Consider the following 19,800-nt stretch of genomic DNA (forward strand, 5'->3'; position numbering starts at 1 on the left):
TATTTATTATTTCATATTTTCTACGGGAATAATTTCAATGTCAAATTTGGATCATTTCAGCTGGTGTGATTCTCACTCAGGAAGCTACCGAACCTTTGGATACCATAGACCAAACTAGTTCTCGTCAATTCGATGGTGCTCAAGTGGCTGAAAGTCAAGAATACATGAAAAATCCACCTACAAGTCCACCTCCTGAAACTTCCAGTTTTCCACCATGGCCTACGACAGACGAAACTTTGTATCCAACTGTACCGGATGCTTTAGATGGTATATTGAAGTTAGATGACTTAGTATGGAACGAAGAGATGAGTGATGTCAAATCTAGAGTGTACAGAGAAGTTGCATCTGAGATAGAGAGGCATCTTCGAAATATAATTCAATCTAATATGAGAGCTTCACCAGACATCAGGGTTTATGATATTAATAAGGATTCTGAAGTTAGGTTCAGAATAAATTATTCCTTGTGGGCTACACCGAAAGAAACTCAAGAAGGTATCGAGAAAGCTATTCAAGAACATGGCAATCAGGTTGGAAAATATCATCTTGGTAGATTGCAAGTAAAAGAACTTATGGATCAATGTCAAGATCGTAATTTCGGTTGTGCGGAAATATGTAAGTACGATTATTCGCAAGGATTCATATGTTCTTGTATGACTGGAAAAATATTAGACAAGAATGGAAAAGATTGTTTGGTTGAGAACGATTTGAGTAACGTGGATATGGACGATACAGTTGTGTCATCGAGCACGGAATCAACGAAAGATTTTGTTGGTAGAAGTCGGGGTCCAGGAATGTTTTTTGAACCTGGACATCCCGATGGTTGGGATCACTCAGATTTAATTACGAATTCTATGAATAATCAGTCGTCTGTTAAAGCGAATGTAGAACCTACCGAAAAATCCATAAATCAAAATGAAGAAATATCAGATAAAAGTATGAAAAACGAACCAAGTCCTGTAGCAAAACCAACTGTTGATCCAGAAATTTCGAGAGCTCATAATTCTGATATTACTAATTGGATGCATGAATATTCTAAGCATCCTATAGAAGAACATTCTGTTAAGCCAGAACCATCAGCTGAACCAGAGCCATCTGCAATACCAGAACTATCTGCTGAACCAGAACCATCCACAGGACCTAAAGTGGCTACTGAACCAAAACCAGTTATTAAATCAGAACCGTCTGCTGAATTAGAACCATCCGCAGAATCGGAGTCGGCTGCAGAACCGGAGCCATCTGCTGAACCGGAGCCATCTGCTGAACCGGAGCCGCCTGCTGAACCGGAACCGCCTGCTGAACCGGAACCAGCTGCTGAACCAGAGCCGGCTGCTGAGCCAGAGCCATCCGCAGAACCAGAGCCGGCTGCTGAGCCAGAGTCATCTGCTGAACCAGAGCCTGCTGCTAAACCAGAACCTGTTGCTGAACCAGAACCTGTTGCTGAACCAGAGCCATCTGCTGAACCAGAGCCATCTGCTGAACCAGAACCATCTGTTGAACCAGAGTCATCTGCTGAACCAGAACTATCTGTTGAGCCAAAACCATCCACAGAACCAGAACCAGAGTCAGTTGCTGAATCAGAACCATCCGCAGAACCGGAGCCGAGTGCTGAACCAAAATCGATTATTGAACCACAACCATCTGCTGAGCCAGAACCGTCTGCTGAGCCAGAGCCAGTTGCTGAACCAGAACCATCTACAGAACCGAAGCCGAGTGCTGAACCAAAATCGGTTATTGAACCGGGACCATTTGCTGAGCCTGAACCATCTGCTGAGACAGAGTCCTCTGTTGAGCCAGAGCCGTCTGCTGAGCCAGAGCCGTCTGCTGAGCCACAGCCGTCTGTTGAGCCAGAGCCGTCTGTTGAGCCAGAGCCGTCTGCTAAGCCAGAGTCGTCTACTGAGCCAGAACCATCTGCAGAACCAGGATCTCCTTTTGAAATAGGACCCTTTATCAAAACTGAATCAACGTCTACTGTAGAACCGTCAGTACAAGCTGAACCTTTAACGGAACCATCATTACAATCTGAGCATTCTACAGAACAAATACATGAAATTCCTGTGATACCTGAACATTTCACAGAAGTAAATACTTTAACAAAATTCGAATCATCTTCAGAATATTCTCTGGATAAAAAACCAATAGTAATGACAACACAAGAAAATGTAAATCTTTCTTCAGAAGAACCAAAAACTTCCGTACATATAGACACATCCTCAGAAAATGTATTACACTCAATTGATGATGTAGAATCTACAACATTAATAATGGATCCATCGTCGACCATGGCATCTACCGAATCGAAGGATATAAAAAAATCTTCCATAGAAACTGACGTTGCAATGGCAACAGAAGTTTCACAAGAATATCCACAGTTTTCAGCTGAAATGGAGCATACAACAATACCAGAAATCATTGTTGAAACAACTTCAAAAAGTGAAACAACGCCGAAAATTCTTATCGAATCCACTATTAAATCAGAATCTCCGTACGATTCTGAATCTCGAAATTTCAATACTAATATAAATGAAGATACCCATGAAACAAATAATGAAGAACCATTACCAGTAATACCTTTGCAAACGAACAATGAAGAACCTACGACAGAAATTCACAATGAACGAATAACAACTATGTTGTCAGAACACAATTTAGAAGTAAAAGAACCATCAGTGATGACTGAAAGTATCACAACATCGCCGATAACAACGACCACTGTAAATAATAAAAAAGAAGATAAAGAAACTACACTTTCGATGAAACAATTCGAAGATGCAATTACCGAGAATGAAAATGAAGTAACTGAATTATCAATAAACAGTGATACAGAAATGTCTGATACCACACTTCCAACTATTCAACTTGAAGAAACGACTATGAATATTGAAGTAGAACCAACAAAAACATCAAAATCAAAGAGTGAAACAACCATACCTGTAATGGACACTACTTCGAGTGAAATCACCTCGGAGGCACCAAAATCAATATTAGAAACGAACACAGAATCAAATCAAGTTCTATTGAGAAATATTGATTCTTCTGGAATCGAAGTAGCATCTAATTTAACAGATCAATTAGAAGAGTCATTTTTGAATAAAAATCATTCTATCGAATCATTGGATATACCAGAATCCAATGTGCAAGATATAAATGAGTCAAACGTTATTGAACATGCACCAAAATCAATATTTTCAAGTTTACCTAAAGAATTTAGTCAAAACGTAGAACCATTATTGGAATCAGTGAATAATCAAACTGATGAAGAACAAGTAATACCATTACCTAAAGAAGAAAATAAGAAATATGAACAAGATACTCATGCAATCATTCCTCAATTGATTCCTGAACAGATAACACATTTTACTACAAGACCAGAAGAATCAACGATCAATCAAGAAAATATTTTACAAGCTAGCAATCAGCCTGTTGAAAGAAAAAACTTAACGATCGATACAATCTTAGACCGATCTACCGAACATCCTGAAGAGAATGCAGTTTCTATTGGCGAAACGATCGAGCATTCGACCAGTCATCCTTTACATCCTGCAATATTCCCTGAAAACGCAGCGAATCATTATGTGGAAAAAATGGATCCCAATGAAGAAAGACATCTTGAAGATATGTCACCTTTCTTACCAGACGTTCAAAAGGAAAAGGAAACGTCAAAAAAAGCACCAAGATTAGATAAAGACGAGCAAGATGTCCCTAATCCTTTCGAGACTCATGTTGAAGACGTTATTATAAATAAACCTGAAAGAAAGGATGGCAAAACTGAACTAATGTATCCTACAAATAAGAACGAAAGTGAAGAAGTCTTGACTGATCTCGATAATGACAATATCAATATGAAAGCAGATGGTAAAGATATTTCAATGATACCTAAAACAATTAACGAAACTGGGACTGAAATGGAGGATCCATTGCAACAAAATGAACTTTTGGGAGAATCCGAAAGTGAAAGATTGAAAGAGACTTTGAACGATACTCGAACGTTTGTGACCAATGATTTGTCTGATGATACAACGACGAATGACACTTTTGACGGGAAAAGTATGAAAGATGAACAGGATGATGAGATACTTAGGGTAGTACCATTGGATGAGTATAAGGACACGAAAAATATGGAATATGAATTGGATAAAGTAGAGAGTACTACGGAAGCTGCACAAATCACTACAATGATGTTCATTGAAGAAAATGGTAGATCTATGGACGATTTAATTGTTAATAATAATGTTGCTAGTAGTTCGGAAAAACCAGAAGAAAATGCGGAAGAGGATCAGTACAATGATATCAACGATGAAACGTTATCCAAGACTTTCAATCGTAATAAAAACATTAAAATCACTGATAATGAATCGAAAAAATTAATTATTAATAATATCGATGAACAACAAGAAAAGACTAAATCAACTTTAGACTCTGAAGAATCTCAAAGTACGACGGAAAAAATGTTATCAACGGAAACAGAAATTCCATCGAGTATGTCTTCTATTTCTATGGAGAAACATATTGAAGATGCTAAGATTACAACGCAGGTACCAGTTTTACCTATGGAAATACAACAGGAACTTTCTACGACAGAATTAACAGATAAAATAGAAGCAACTACGATTGCTGATGACAATTCGTTGTCAGATAATCATACTGACAGGTCTAATATTGTTCATGATGATACAGATAAAGAATCTGTCACTATGATTCCATCTACTATTGCACCAATGTATTCACTGGAGACTAAAACAACTGCACAAGTACCAATTTTACCAGAGGAATTGCAAACAACTGAACACGAATTCTCGGTAACGACTTCTTCGATGAGGCCAGAAATTATCAAAGAAATTAATGATACAAGGCATGACGTTAACAGGACAGCAACTACCATGATTTCAATAGAATATATTAATAACATTTCGGCAACTACAGCTAGTTCTACGATGGCTGTAGAAGTTGATAATACAACAAATGTTATAACAAAAACAGACAACACAAATTTGACTGAAACAATGTCCACTGAACATGATAATATTCAACATACTATTCTAAATGAGCAACCGGATAAAATGTTCAATTTGATGACGATTCTTGAAAATACAACAAACTATCCAAAACCAGAAACAACTTTCACGATTGCCAACGAAGATTATACAGCAATGGCAACTGAAATCAATACTGCTAAAGAACCAGATCCAATTACTACAAATGATGATATAAGGCCAGTTACTGAAGAAATTCTAGACGATACTAGACCATACAATTTTGACTTCAGATCATTTTTCTCAACAACGACTATGAGAGATGTTATTTTCAACGAAGATTCGAGAGAATTATCTGAAGAAGAACTGAAAGTAATACCGTTAGAAAAAAGTCAAGAGATTAAGAAAAAATCTATCGATAAAAAGAATTCAGATAAATATAAGTACAAAAAGGAGAAGGAACTCAATCTAGAAGATCAAAGAACAGAAAATGTTACAACTGAGATCAATGATACAACGATTTTCATTCCTACTGAAATTCCAAGGATTCTCGTCGAATCAAATGAAAATATTACTACAGAAAACACATCTAACAAAAGTACAGAGTCGGCTATTCCAAAATTCATTTTATCTGATACAGAAGGTAATATTGTGCCAATACCAAAATTGAAAATTGTTGAAATCTTGTCTACATCAAATCAATCTGAAGAAGAAAAACCTCACGAAGAAAATACTACTATAACTAGTTTAATAAGAAATAATACAGAAGTGGAAACAAATAACAAATATCCTAACTACATACCCGTGTCTGAAGAGATCATAGAATCTGACCCAGTAACAGAGCCTTTCATACTCATTCGAAATTACACTTTGCATCAAACGACTCCATTGATTCCAATCATGGAAGTTGAACAAGCTACGACTCAAAGTAACATTCCTATCGAACGTGACAATACTTTGAATAAATCAAACGTAACGATTATTCCAAGCAACAGCCAAGAAGATAACAATTTAACAGTCAACGCATTGAACCTTTTAACATTAAGTACTATGAGCTACTCCAAATGTAGTACAGGCCAGTTTCAATGTACCAATGGGACTTCCAGAGCTGGTGCTTATTGCGTCAGCTTATCCGAAAAATGTGACTCCCATAAGGATTGTTCTGATGGCTCTGATGAACTCAATTGTCAAGAAGAAGGATGTCCTGGAAACTTTCAGTGTGCCAATCGTCAGTGTCTTAAGAGACACCTTGTATGTAACGGAATCGTAGATTGCGACGACGGTAGTGATGAATTGAATTGTCAAAATTGGAAGTGCATATTCGACGAATATCGCTGCACCAATGGTAAGTCCTAATTAATTATGATAATTACCGATTAAATTTCACCGTCAGAATAACATATCGCATGATCGTTTCATAACGAGACAAATGATATGGTGTCCTTTCTTACTGGGTTAATAGGTTAATTAAAGATCGTCACGATTAAACAAGTTTCGTCCTTATTTTCAGGACGATGTATACCACTGTTATGGCTATGCGATGGTAGACCGGATTGCGAAAATCATCAAGACGAGTTTAACTGTGCTGAAAGTTGCGGCAATGATGAATACTTATGTCCTACTGATAAACGATGTATTCCACAAACATGGCGATGTAATGGATCACCCGATTGCGCTAATGGAGAAGACGAAAAACTCTGTGATTGTGCTTTGAATCAATTCAAATGTCATACTGGTGGATGTGTCTCTAAAGAAGAAGTTTGCGACGGTATCGAACATTGTCCTGATCGTTCCGATGAATGGGAATGCATATCTAGCAATTTGCTCGATCAAAGAAATCATACTGAAACTGATCTGAAAGAAAACGAAGGAAATAACTCGACGAATCAACTGAATCATCGAGATTCTCTTTTAAAAATAAGGTCAGTTTCTTAAATACTCAAATCTCTTTAAAAATAAAAGAATATTCTTGGTTTAAAGTATAATTTAACAGGCAATTTGATGGTAAATATCGACTAGTATGTTCGGATGGTTGGAGCAAAGAGTTCAGTGACTCATACTGTCGTTCTCTCGGCTATGCTTCATCCCAAACAACTGATTTTAAAGCATGGAATAAAAGCGATCAAATCGTAAGACTGAAAACTAATCCAAATCATCGCAACCCGCTAGTCAGTAATCTTCAGCGAGTAGAGTTCTGTGTCTCGGAAAAAGTCGTTGAAGTTACGTGCGAAGAATTTTCTTGCGATAAGCATCACGTTGATAGAACTACTGCAAAACCAGAAGGTGAAACTCCAATTGGTGTTATGCAATGGCCTTCTGTAGTGATTTTGAAAGAAGAGGAACATGGTATAGCTTGCACAGCTAGCATATTAGGACCTATGCATGCTTTGACCAGTTATTCTTGTGTCTACAAGTAAGAAATTATTATCACTCTATGATATATATTTATTTGTTCATTATTTAAAATTCTTAACTGGAATTTAATTGCTTTTTTCTTTTCCCATTTTTAGATACAAACAAAGCGACGGATGGCAATTGTTCACAGACGAAAAATTGCTAAGAAGTAATTCTATAAAGACTATCATTCCACATCCACAAGTGAAATATAATCAATTCTTCTACGACAATGATATTGCTTTGATTGAACTCAAAGAACCTTTGATTTTCTCGAAAAATGTTTCTGCCGTTTGCCTACCAACTCATTCTATCAAAGTACGTATATATTCGAAATTCTTATTAATTGAAAAACATCTTGTGTTTGAAATACCTTTTAAAACGATGTTACGTGTAAAAGTTACTCAGCCATTTCGTTAATAAGCCTTTTCTTTAGAACTTCATATACAAATTTCTAGAAAGATATTTTACTCTTCTTATCGACTATTGCAAGAGAGTTTTCAAGTACAAAGAAAATGTTTAAATAATTATTTTTTAAAACCTTTAGCAAGTGGGAATTATATCGTTAATAAAATAAATTAATAAGTTACCTAACATCTGATAATATTCTATGTTTCAGCCAAATGATGTCTGTGTTAGCGTAGGATGGAGGTTCCCAGTTAACGGAGAACTAGACTTACAACAATATGATGAATTCTTGCCAATGCCAATGTATGATTCTGACGAATGTAATACAACAAGCCATTACGCAGGATTTATAACGAAATATAATATATGCGTTGGTTTGTCTAATATGGATAAAGAGCTTTGTTATGTAAGTAATGTTTGAATTAAGAAACAAATTATAAAAAGTATGAAGAGAAAAAAGTTAAAAGATGATTTGGGAATTAATGTGTGTCAATATCTTACTTTTAGAATGACAAAGGAGCACCCCTAATTTGTGCCAATGAATCAGGAAATTGGAATATTCAAGGTTTACTCAGTCACCATAGCAAATGTTCAAGAGGACATCCTGCAATTTATTCTAGTTTGGAGCCTGCTTTAGATTGGTTACGACACTTAGTTCCAGCTTTGCAAACATAAATTTAAACAACTTGTAAGATACGGACACTTTGAAAGTATACGAGTAATTCAAAGTTCATCGTGATCTTGATCATACATTGATCAATGTTGAAAGAAAAAAAAACAATTACTCTGATTTCAGCGAGTATTTGCTTAGCAAACACTTACAAAAGTACTTACTCCTTAAATATTCACGGCATACAAATGTTTTTTCTTCTTTTTTTACCATTGGAATTTATTTGTTGTACTTCTTTTATAAATCATGTTCCTATTTATACTACAAAGTATGCTCCTAGTATTGAATGGCCATGAAATCATTTCTTTTACAATGAAAAGCGTGCACATGCAACATCTACACTAAAAATTTACATTGGTGATTATATAAATACATACTATATATATATATATATATATATATATACACGAGCAGAAGACATGTAGATCACAAAATCATACTTTGTTTAACATTAAGGAAAACAATATGTAAATACTGTATAAAGTAATTGTTTAATATGGTTAACGCGGTAATAGATTTTTTGCAAGTTAGCAAATTAGGTCTCTTTAAGTATTATACTCTTACGAACACAAGCTGCAAGTTATACTCGAAAAATATATAAAAGTTATATTATGTTTGGACCAAAGTAAATGCAATAAGTATGATTATGCATACGAAAGTATTGTTTGTTAAATCTTTCTAGATTGTACGAAGAATCTTACAATTACTAGAAATCGAAAAATAAAATAAACATTTAACGGAAGAGACCAACGGTTATAACATAAAATGATCGATTTATATTCGATCAATGATTTGTCTCAATAATTCTTGTGAAGTATTCCTGAAACGAATGATGGATAAGATTAAACGATAGATAGAGTAAATGTATATATGATTATTGTAATAAAATACATTGTTATTGATACACTAATAATGAAATATTAATTAATAATGTACAATTTCATTTATGTTCTATGATAAATACTATAATGAAAAAGTTTCATTTATGCGTAGGCATAAATAAATTCGTAAGTATTTTTATATTTTAAGCCATGGATAATAAATAAAAATATATATATATATATATACATATCAAATTAATTCTAAACTTTATACCTTTACAACTGCCGGTGTAGTGTATACTTAGGAGAAAATAATTTTCTGAAAATTGCAGAATAAATTAATAGTATACCGTCACTTATTTACTTTCTACTTTCATTCAGTTCAGCACGCGTTATTTCTTTATCCAAGCTAATCAATGTTTTAGATATACTATCTATTACATCATTATAAATACTGAATATGGCATGCATATCCTTGGCAAATGCTTCTGCTTCATCGTGTATCTTCAACTGTTTCAAAGATAATTCGTTAAGTTTAACAGATAATTCTGGAAGGTCTTTTAAAGAATCCGTTTCTAAAACTGGCATCAACTCTTGTATTTCACTTAAATACTTATGATTATCCGTGATTTCTTGTTCCGATAGTAATAATAAATGCGATTTAATTTCTACGGGCATATCTAATTCATCCGAAGATATATCTAAATGTTTATTCAATTCTGGTAATCGTTTAATAGCTTCCGCTATCTTTTCCCTGCCTGATAATGCCGAAGAAATCAACGTATTCGCATGTAATAGATTATCGGTAATAGATGTTTCTGGTAATGAATCATCCAGCTGCAACACCTTCCCAAATCCATAAACTTGCTTTTCCAATTCGACTACCCTATCTTCCAACAACTTGATAGATGTCATGCTAAAAATAAAATAATCAACTTGTACAATTTCCTTAAACAAATTCAACTTATTTTGATGAAAATAATTATATAAATATATTATATATATAGATAGATATAAAATATTGATTAATGTAAATATAAAAAAGTATTCAAGAAATTACTGACCTTGTATATGATTGAGGTTAACTTCTCTAGAAATAACTGCACCACTTATTGAAAAGACCTACGATGTAATTATCATGAAATAATTAACTTAACAATACTACAAATAAACTATACTACGTACAAACACCAATACGCAAACGGATTCTTACGCTAAACTTAAAATCTTATATTAACATTTTTAACGAACAACGTCCGAAAAAGTGATGGCGATTTTTGCCAAGAAAAGAGTGGTAAATTTAAATCATTCTATCTATACTTTCGATTGTTTTTCCGTAAAGAAAAGAATAGCACATTTAAATCGAACGAATATATATTTTCAACTATTTTACATTTATTTAAATAATTTATGATAAAAATATAATATAATTACCTAATATTAAACAAATTCTAGGTTGTTTTACATATATCACGAAACATATGTTAATCATAAAATATAATTTTCATTCAATATTTCGATAAAATCTCGATCTCGAAATAATTGCATATCTCTAATGTTAACCAAAACGAATGTTCAAATGCACATAAAATAAGATAATTTGATATCAAAGACACAATAATGTATAATGTTTATACATGGGGTATAATTACCTAATAATTAAACAATAGCACAATTGTTTAAACAATACATAAGGAAGGTTATGAACAACCTTAAATTTATATAAATATAGTCTTGTAGAATTCGATCGATGTGCCACTTAATGTCGAAAAATAGTTTCTCAACAATGCAAAATGCATACGAAATTTCGACATAACCTAATAATGAACAAAACTCCTTTATTGCCCATATACATTTGCGCATGCGTGCAGTGTAGAGTGAACATAGCCTATAACTTCGTACTGTCAGTCTTAATAAGGCAGTAGTCATGGGTGCATGTAGTTAAATCACTAGTCATAAAGATGACATGAATTCACTAATAATAACCTACAAAAGATACATTCCATCTTGTATTATCCAATCGTTTAAACAAATCACAAAATATTCCAACATTTCATTAATATCGTTTTCATTTATTTTGCATGTTATTTATAAAAGTACATCGTTATTTTTATCTATGAAAAAATTATTCTTGAAACAAGATATTAAATAATAAACACAAATTCGTATTCAATTGACAGTAGACTAATTTTAAATTATCAATAAAGCTATCGTTTATATTTCAAACCAGATTCCGATAAGCGATATTTAATGAGGCCAGATCCTAAGAAAAGATCAGTAAAGGGAAGACTTATTTATGTATAAAATACATACACAAATAGGTTATGTATATATTTATGTATATATATTTACTCGTTAATGTGCGTATGCTATTTCAAGATAAAACTATAAGAGCACATTTTTCAAAGGACTTACGTAATTATAAAACTACGACATTAGCTACGATCCTTCGTAATAGGATTTTTTTACAATTAATTGATTATCGATTTAAATACCTTGGCTGTATAAAGATAAAGTAAAAAGGCAGAGTTTATAAAAACAGACAGAAAAAGAAAAATAAAGAATAAATATCTTCTTTCGTACTTTTCGATTTCAAATACATTAACTATGTGATAAAAAAATAAATAATACAATATACTTATATACTTACTTATATAGTTTACGTTAACATCTTGATAATATTTCATTCAATTAATGATTAAATTAATTATAGTTACTTGTGCATACGATTGATTAATTAAATGGTTAGCCAACATAATGAATTATTTAATAGATATTTTAAACATTAATTAACATATTTGTAAATAAATAATTATTTCGTAAGCACGCCTCTTGTCATACATATCGTGAATAATAATTAAACAATATAATCATTAATCGTTAATTGTAATAAATAACGAATCGATTATAATCACTAATTAAATATCGTTCGATGTTTTTTTAAGAGAATAATCTTTAAGTTTAAAATTCGCGCCGTTTTATTATTAAATTAATACAATAATCAAATAATGAATTAAATTGTTAATTAAATGTTAAACATATCTTTACAGAACAATCTCTCTCGTTTAAAATTCTCCACGTTTTATTATATCAATTGTATCGTTTAAAGTTCATAAAGTACTTTATTTATTACGACAGACAATATACAAACGGAGGAACGATCAAACGCGACATCACATACATATATATATATATTTAAATATATATTTACATCATAAAAAAGGTATATACGATCGCTAAATTTAGAGGCAGGAAAATGAAACTTTTTTAACCAATCGGAAGTTGGTCATTTTTTAAATTTAAAATTTGAACAGACGAAAACAGAATGAAAATACAAGATGAAAAAATAATTTTGAAAAAGGGATAAAAGGGAAAGAGAGACGTTTATAAAGGTTCCGTTATGAATTACGTTGTTGAATGATGAAGCAGAGACAGCAGATCGTGTATCGAGATAAGTAACGAAGAAGAAGAAGAAGAAGAAGAATGAAAAGGATAAGTAGCGTGGATGATGTAGAAAAAGAAAAAAACGTAGCAAAGAGATTTCATGTATAAATATATACGCTTCGAAACGTGCATATGTAGAAAAAAGGGAGAGCATAAGCGAATGGTCAAGGAAGTAAATAAAACAAGAAAAAAAGAAAAGAGCGCGGGTAGTAGTAGTAGGTAGTAGTGGTGGTGAGGAGATGGTGGGGGGATGTAAGATCGGATCCATCTGTCATGGCCGATACTCGGTGCGTGTATGTAGTTTTGGTCGGTCCGTGTCGGCGCGCGGAACGTCCTGCTGCTTACGTTCGGGTGAAAAAAGATGGTCCGAAATAATGGGCAGACGGTTAAGCGCAGAAGGCGTTAGTGATCTGACGATCCTCGTACCGGATGATTTATTCGATAAGTCCGGGACGATGGAGTCACGGACACGACGTATTCGATTACGGATCTTCGTTGGTCTATGTCTATTTCTTGCATTAACCGGGATCGTATATCTCGGTTACTTTTGTCCGGATCATGTGTGTGCCCTGACCAATCGACAAGACGTCAAAGAGTCTGGAAGAATTCCAGAGGGGAGTCTATCATTTGGTGCACCTGCAGCTGCCTTGTCATCTTCTGTCTCTATAGAGCTCGACAAGAATGGTCTTTTTTCTTTACATCCTGCGTTTAAGTTACAAAGCATACAGGGAAGCCTTGGTTATGATGATATATTTGCCAACGATACATTTCAATTTGACATCAATGCGCATGATGTCATGGTGTTCCTGCATATTCAAAAGACAGGTGATCTAATTGTTGCTATTCTTAATGCTTCCTTGTTATTGTCATCTCATTCATATGTTACTTCCTTATGCAATACATTTATTTGATCCGGTGTTAATTTTATCAATATTACGTAGAGAGATACATTCTTTCTAGTATTCCATTGATATCGAATCTATATTTAAGATCAAATTTGAGAGCTTAACCATAGATTTATTTGGCTATAAGCCAAAGCAATATAAGGCATAATAAAAGCATGGAAACTTCCCTTCTGACCATTGTGTAGTTAAAACTTATGCATTATTCATTAGGCATCCTCAAACCAGCAGGGCCTATCTTAGAAAGAAAGAAAATAATTCTAAGATGTTGAGTTGTTTAGTATGCTGTAGGCTTATGTCTTTCCTTGATTATCTATAGTCTTCCCTTCCCTTGTTCTTTCTATTTCAAAAAAAAAGAATATAAGAATGAAATATATGTATTATTTCTATTAAAATTGAGTATTTATTTATGTTATTATGAAACAAAACAAAAACAATAAAACATTTCTATATTTCATAGCTAATTTGTATTGCTAATGGCTTTCTGTTAAAGGAGGAACATTGTTTGGTAAACATTTAGTAAGAGATCTGGATCTGCAGAGACCATGTTCTTGTCAGAGAAGACGTAAGCGCTGCCTTTGTTTCCGTCCAAACCGCAGTGAAAATTGGCTTTTTTCTCGATACTCTACTGGTTGGAAATGTGGCTTACATGCTGACTGGACTGAATTAACTAGTTGTGTTGATTCAGAGTTGAACAAAATTGAAGGGGAAGGAATAAAGCGTAGATATTTTTACATAACTATCATAAGGGATCCTGTTGCACGTTATTTGTCCGAATTTCGACATGTGCAAAGAGGTGCGACATGGAGAGGTGCACGTCATTGGTGTGGTGGAATTCAAGCTAATATACCGCAGTGTTATAATGGACTTAGTTGGCAAGGAGTTAGTTTAGAACAGGTGATATTAATATATTATGTAGTATATATATATAAAAGAAAAAACATAAAGCTACAGGTACAGTTTAGTTGTCTGCTCGTATTATTAAATTGTTTGTTAGCAAGAAAAAAATCAACTTATATATTTAGAAAAAAAAGACTTTAAATGTTTTAGAAATATACTGTTTAAAAACACAGTTGTACTTCTTATCTGTAGTTTTTTTTTATCTCAATATTTTGCATAGATACAATTTTTATCAAGCAACCTGTTACACTCATTAATTCAAGGTCTTCTGAATAATTAAATACCACAATGAATCATTACTTGCGGGATAGTTTGCGCTTGATAATAAAACAAATAGAAAATGTACACAAAGCTGTAATATTGCTTTATTTTATTCTATACGATGATATGCAATAAATGATAAAATTATGTTGGTTATTTGATCAATTGAAATTATCGTTTGTGCAGTTTATGGCGTGCCCATACAATTTGGCAAGCAATCGCCAAACAAGAATGCTGGCCGATTTGTCAATAGTTGGTTGTTACAACTCTACGCTTAGCAGCTTGGACAGGGATCGTCTTATGTTGGCTAGTGCCAAACATAATTTACAATTTATGCCTTTCTTCATGTTGACTGAGTTCCAAAAAGTAAGAATTTAAAAGTTCAAATATCAAATTTGCATGAAAGCATGATATTAATGACATTAGTAATTTATCTAAATTATTGTTTACAATCATACCTTAACACTTCTATGAGACAATTTAAATAACAATACTTTACAAGTTTTATATTCTTCTATTTAAATTTTTTGAATCTTCTGTCAATTTTTCATCCATTCATTGTACCAGTCCTGTAGTATAGAACATAAATTGTTTTATTGTTTCATTATTCATGCTAATGTTTTAATTTGTGCATGTAGTATTCGTTAATGTCTAAGTATCTTGTATATATATTTCTCCTGGTATATATTTCTGTCATCATTGTATAGTTGCATCCATGTGCTTAAAGTTCAGCTAGGTCTAAAGTAAATATTTATATTTCTCTGTTTACCTTTAACATCTGTTAGCCATAAGTGTATTCTTTTGGGCTTGTTGCTTTTACATTTTTTTTTCTCTTTTTGCTTTCAGAATTATATATCGAATATTAACTTTTCATGTTCATACGCTATAATTTTAAATTTAAAATAAAAAGAAATTTATTAATTATATTATATAAGTAATCTTTATGTAAATAAGATTTAAGATTTATAAGTCATTATTAATAATATTTATTATAACAACAGGTGGGCCAATATTCATTTGAAGAAACGTTTGGAATGAGATTTGCTGTTGCCTTTGAACAGCATAATGCCACACTTAGTGCAGCTACTATGGCCACTCTTAAACCTGAACAGTTAGATGCAGTGCGTAAACTTAACAAATTGGATCTGGAACTATATGAATTCGCAAAGAAACTTGCGTTTCAAAGGTTTAGAAAACTCAAAGATCGTGATCCTTATTTTGTGCAACGATTTCAGCACCTTGGAGAATTACCCTCAAGACAAAGTGCCACAGAATTTAATTGGGACTCCGTTATTGAAGATACTACGGATAATGAATAGTGTGTGAGTATATTAAGAAACATTAATCATTAATGATACGCATAGAGCTGTTGCACTGGATCTGAGTGTCTCAGGGAAATGCGCGTTGGAACAGAATGCTTTATATACATGTAGTTATCAGGCGCATTTATTGCGTGAGTTTTACCAAAAGTGTCGTAGAATTTTACTTGGACAAGACCAAAGAGAGCTCCAAGAACCTTGGTATTATCCTTGGTACTTTTCAATGGTTTCGTGTAAAAATAGATATCGAGATAATTATAATGTGGGGGAAGAACAAAAAATAAAGAAAGAAATCTTTATATATTCTTAAAACATTTGCAAACACTCTGTGAAAGCTCTTCCATATATATATATGGTTAATATAACTTTGCTTATATAACACTGAGATGCAGTTATTAAAAAGTACTGATTTTTTCCTATATGTTAAACGAATATTAATTCATGAATGGGATTGCATCTACATTTGTTGAAATAAAACTTTAATAATAGATACGCATATAGGATTTAAATTTTTTGTGCGTGTTCAACAGGATTCAAGGGATTTGTACAAAAAATATTAGGGATAGAATTTCTCTTTAATTGTGATAAAATCTCTATATATCTTTATATATGTGCGTTTTTAAAATGTAGTTTCAACACTAAACAAAAAATCATAGATCGAATTAAGGTCTCATCCTATTTTTATTAGTCTCAATCTTATCTAATATTATTGTTATTCTATTAAAAAAGAAAAATTATCTTTGAGATTTCGAAAACGTTAACATATCTAATCTATGAATTACATAAATTATTGTATTATGTATCAAATACGTAATACAATAAATTCTAGGATATGACTGCAAGTAATTACTGACTCAATTAGATATAGAAGTTTAAAAATAAATCATCTCTCGGTTTAAATGCGTTTATAAGGAAGAGTATACATACGAGTGAGTGATACTTATGATGGCAGCAAATTTACTCCGTTTAATATACACAAGCTGATTTTTATATTTCGAACAATTTACTTCTGGCTTAGGGTTGTGACATCTAGTTATTAAGTATGTATGCTTCTGAGCTATTATAATTATTTAAGAATTACTTTTAATTATTACAGTATATAACACACACATACACACACGGCTGCGTGTGTTAAAACAAAAACATTTGATATTATATCATATTAATATAATATAACCCTTGGTCCTGTGAACAAAAAAAAGATCTCAAATCATTATGTTTTATCTCTTTTTAGAATCATTACTAGTGTGTGTGATCAATTGTATTAACAAATTATATATATATATATAACATTTTATCAATTTTAGGCATAATGATAATGATAATTTTATTGGTAGTAGAGCTTTTTAAAATAAATCATATATAGATTATAAATTACTTTTGTAAATATGCCAAAAGATATATATTTTGTAATTGGATTATTTGCATTGTAAAGGAAATGGTATATCAGGTTTATTAAAAAAAAAAAAAATTTTTAAATAGTTTAAGCGATAAGATTTTTATGAAAGAAACTAGCATCAGTGGTCATACATCTGATAATTATCATGGTATTGAATAGTAAATATTTAATTATATATAATTACAATAAAAAAAAAAGAAAATATCTTGATTTAGTATGTAGAGTATTTCTGAAAAAACGATCAAATAACGTCCAAAATAATGAGTGCAGTCTGGTAGAATTACTTAATATATTATAGTATATATAAAATAACTTTTAAATAATTTATCGAGAAGAAAAAGTTATTAGATATATTGGTCATTAATTATATATCTCAAAATAACAATGGAAAGCGTGGTTATAAGTTTAATTAATTAATTATTAATAATTACTGCCTAATAAGAATTATGTGCAATACAATTCGCTGGGTTACCATTATAAATATTTCATATCATCCAGTCATAAACTAAATGTAATATATCTTATATCTTTTTAGCGAATATTTTATATATCATTAATGTATAGGTTGCAAAGGCTCTCTTGGATGTATTTAATGTTGGTCTCTCGAATGAACACAATATTCCTATAATAAAAGATAATAAAAGGAAAAAGAAATAAAAATAAATAAATAATAGAAAACCAGTGCCATTAAATTGCTATTTTACACATTATAGATATGTCTGTAAAATAAAAAGAAATAAAAAAAATGCATAAATTAATGTTTAATGGAATTAAATCAAGCGAAGGTAGAGATAATAGTTGCCGTTAATAATAATGAATTGTAAATTTTATGTGATATGTATTTTACAATATAATTTATATATCTTACATTCTAAGAGTCTTATACAGAGTCGAAAATGAATAACATACAACGATTCCTTAGTTTTTAATGTTAATTTTTGTTCTATTCTTTTATTTGATTCTAAAATTTAAGTATCATTAATTTCAATTTTACTTTTAACTTTTATAACTCTGTATATAGCTCTAATTTAAATTATTATAAAAGCACATTGTTTTCAATCGAATGACCTACTTATAAAAATACATAAACATATGTTGTAATACAAATTGCATAAAAATAATATTAAGGACCAAAGATTAACTATGTTTTGCAAGTATTTAAAATGCTTGCAGCACAATCATAAAAATGATCTTTTATATGTGACACAATAAACAACTCATTATATGTACAGTAATCAGAAAAAAAATTCAATGTAAGGCTGCATTTGATATCTAAATGCAACGAAGAAGAATTTATCACATAGGAATACAAATGATACATTCTATATCACTCTGTATAAACAAAGTTATTTCTTATCGATGTTCGACGTAATTATAAAACATTCAACGACCGTGTCACAAAATATTAGAGCAATAAAATTAATAACTAATTTTATTAATTATTTTCAATCTTAAAAACTTTTTATAATTCATTAATTGCCTTCCGAATAACATTTAAGATTTCTCTTTTTTATAAATGTAACAAAATTTAGTATACTCTATGTAAAGAAATCCAATTAAGGTTTAAATTTTTTGTGCATCTGGTTTGTTAATTATTTTTAATATTTATGTAATTCTATATATATATATAAGTGTATAACTATACGCATATATTCAATATATTAGTATGGATCAAAAATTAGCTTTAACATTTGAAATTTTTGGTATCGAAATATGTTATAAATTTATTGTCAATGAAGAGTAAAGCCATGACACTAGCCCAATAAAGGAAATAAGAGTAGGCCTAAGATATTGGTATTTTAGTAATATCAGTGTAAATAACATCATACCGTTACATTATTATAAATTAATAATTCTACATAAAGATGCGCGCGCGCGTGTAAACATGATAAACATACATGCAAATGTAAATAGTCTTGCGCGTGCAGTAAACAAAAACATTATTAATAATTAATGATCAATCTATTATTGTACGATTACATATACACATGAGGCATACATATTATATTGTTATTATGATTTACTAAACTCGCTGTTGCTACACAACCAAATTAGAAGTTCAGTAACAGTAATAAATATGGAATATATGTATATCGAATTTAAGTATACTGCTAACTTTGTCTTTAAAATGAATGTTGTAAACTTTTTAATTTTAATAAAACTAAAAAGGTCTCAAAAACAAATTGCACTAATTTACTTATAATAAGATTATTTAGTTATTAATATAGTTTCTTGAGATAAAAAAAAAGAAAACTATAGATATTAGACAAAATGTTTATTTTTGCAGTCGCTCTAATTCTCAAATATATATA

The 19,800-nt window shown here is 31.4% G+C and overlaps 3 protein-coding genes across 6 annotated transcripts in view; 2 read left to right on the forward strand and 1 right to left on the reverse strand.

The window, feature by feature from the left end:
* LOC106788721 (titin-like) overlaps positions 1-9,503 on the forward strand; it is a 45,598-nt gene extending 36,095 nt beyond the window's left edge. The window contains exons 6-11 of the mRNA XM_014752209.1: positions 61-6,315; positions 6,481-6,892; positions 6,964-7,383; positions 7,481-7,682; positions 7,984-8,178; positions 8,280-9,503. Of these exons, the coding sequence (XP_014607695.1) occupies positions 61-6,315; positions 6,481-6,892; positions 6,964-7,383; positions 7,481-7,682; positions 7,984-8,178; positions 8,280-8,447 (7,652 nt within the window). The 3' untranslated portion in view covers positions 8,448-9,503. The remainder of the gene's footprint in view (positions 1-60; positions 6,316-6,480; positions 6,893-6,963; positions 7,384-7,480; positions 7,683-7,983; positions 8,179-8,279) is intronic.
* LOC106788723 lies at positions 9,487-11,116 on the reverse strand. Of its 4 annotated transcripts, none has more exons than XM_014752212.1 (3): positions 10,916-11,116; positions 10,328-10,385; positions 9,487-10,179 (listed from the first exon to the last, which is right to left on the reverse strand). In XM_014752212.1, the coding sequence occupies exon 3, from the start codon at positions 10,176-10,178 to the stop codon at positions 9,624-9,626; it is 555 nt and encodes a 184-aa protein (XP_014607698.1). In that variant the 5' UTR covers position 10,179; positions 10,328-10,385; positions 10,916-11,116; the 3' UTR covers positions 9,487-9,623. The 4 variants fall into 4 exon arrangements, with proteins under 4 accessions (XP_014607698.1, XP_014607700.1, XP_014607699.1 ...); XM_014752214.1 differs by lacking the exon at positions 10,916-11,116 and adding an exon at positions 10,698-10,758; XM_014752213.1 differs by lacking the exon at positions 10,916-11,116 and adding an exon at positions 10,477-10,566.
* A 1,522-nt stretch (positions 11,117-12,638) lies between these two features.
* LOC106788724 (heparan-sulfate 6-O-sulfotransferase 1-B) lies at positions 12,639-19,671 on the forward strand. The gene is made up of 4 exons (XM_014752216.1): positions 12,639-13,532; positions 14,103-14,506; positions 14,957-15,136; positions 15,772-19,671. The coding sequence occupies exons 1-4, from the start codon at positions 12,947-12,949 to the stop codon at positions 16,087-16,089; spliced, it is 1,488 nt and encodes a 495-aa protein (XP_014607702.1). The 5' UTR covers positions 12,639-12,946; the 3' UTR covers positions 16,090-19,671.
* Positions 19,672-19,800: the final 129 nt, after the last annotated feature.

This window comes from Polistes canadensis, unplaced genomic scaffold (assembly GCF_001313835.1).
Source record: "Polistes canadensis isolate GaletaPanama2010 unplaced genomic scaffold, ASM131383v1 scaffold_151, whole genome shotgun sequence".
NCBI lineage: Eukaryota > Metazoa > Arthropoda > Insecta > Hymenoptera > Vespidae > Polistes > Polistes canadensis.

Bases quoted from the DNA above. Each gene is read 5' to 3' on its own strand.
- LOC106788723 (XM_014752212.1), bottom strand. From the start codon at position 10,178: ATGACATCTATCAAGTTGTTGGAAGATAGGGTAGTCGAATTGGAAAAG.
- LOC106788724 (XM_014752216.1), top strand. From the start codon at position 12,947: ATGGTGGGGGGATGTAAGATCGGATCCATCTGTCATGGCCGATACTCG. The intron at 13,533-14,102 runs GTGATCTAATTG...TTTCTGTTAAAG, and splicing joins CCTGCATATTCAAAAGACAG to GAGGAACATTGTTTGGTAAA. The intron at 14,507-14,956 runs GTGATATTAATA...TCGTTTGTGCAG, and splicing joins AAGGAGTTAGTTTAGAACAG to TTTATGGCGTGCCCATACAA.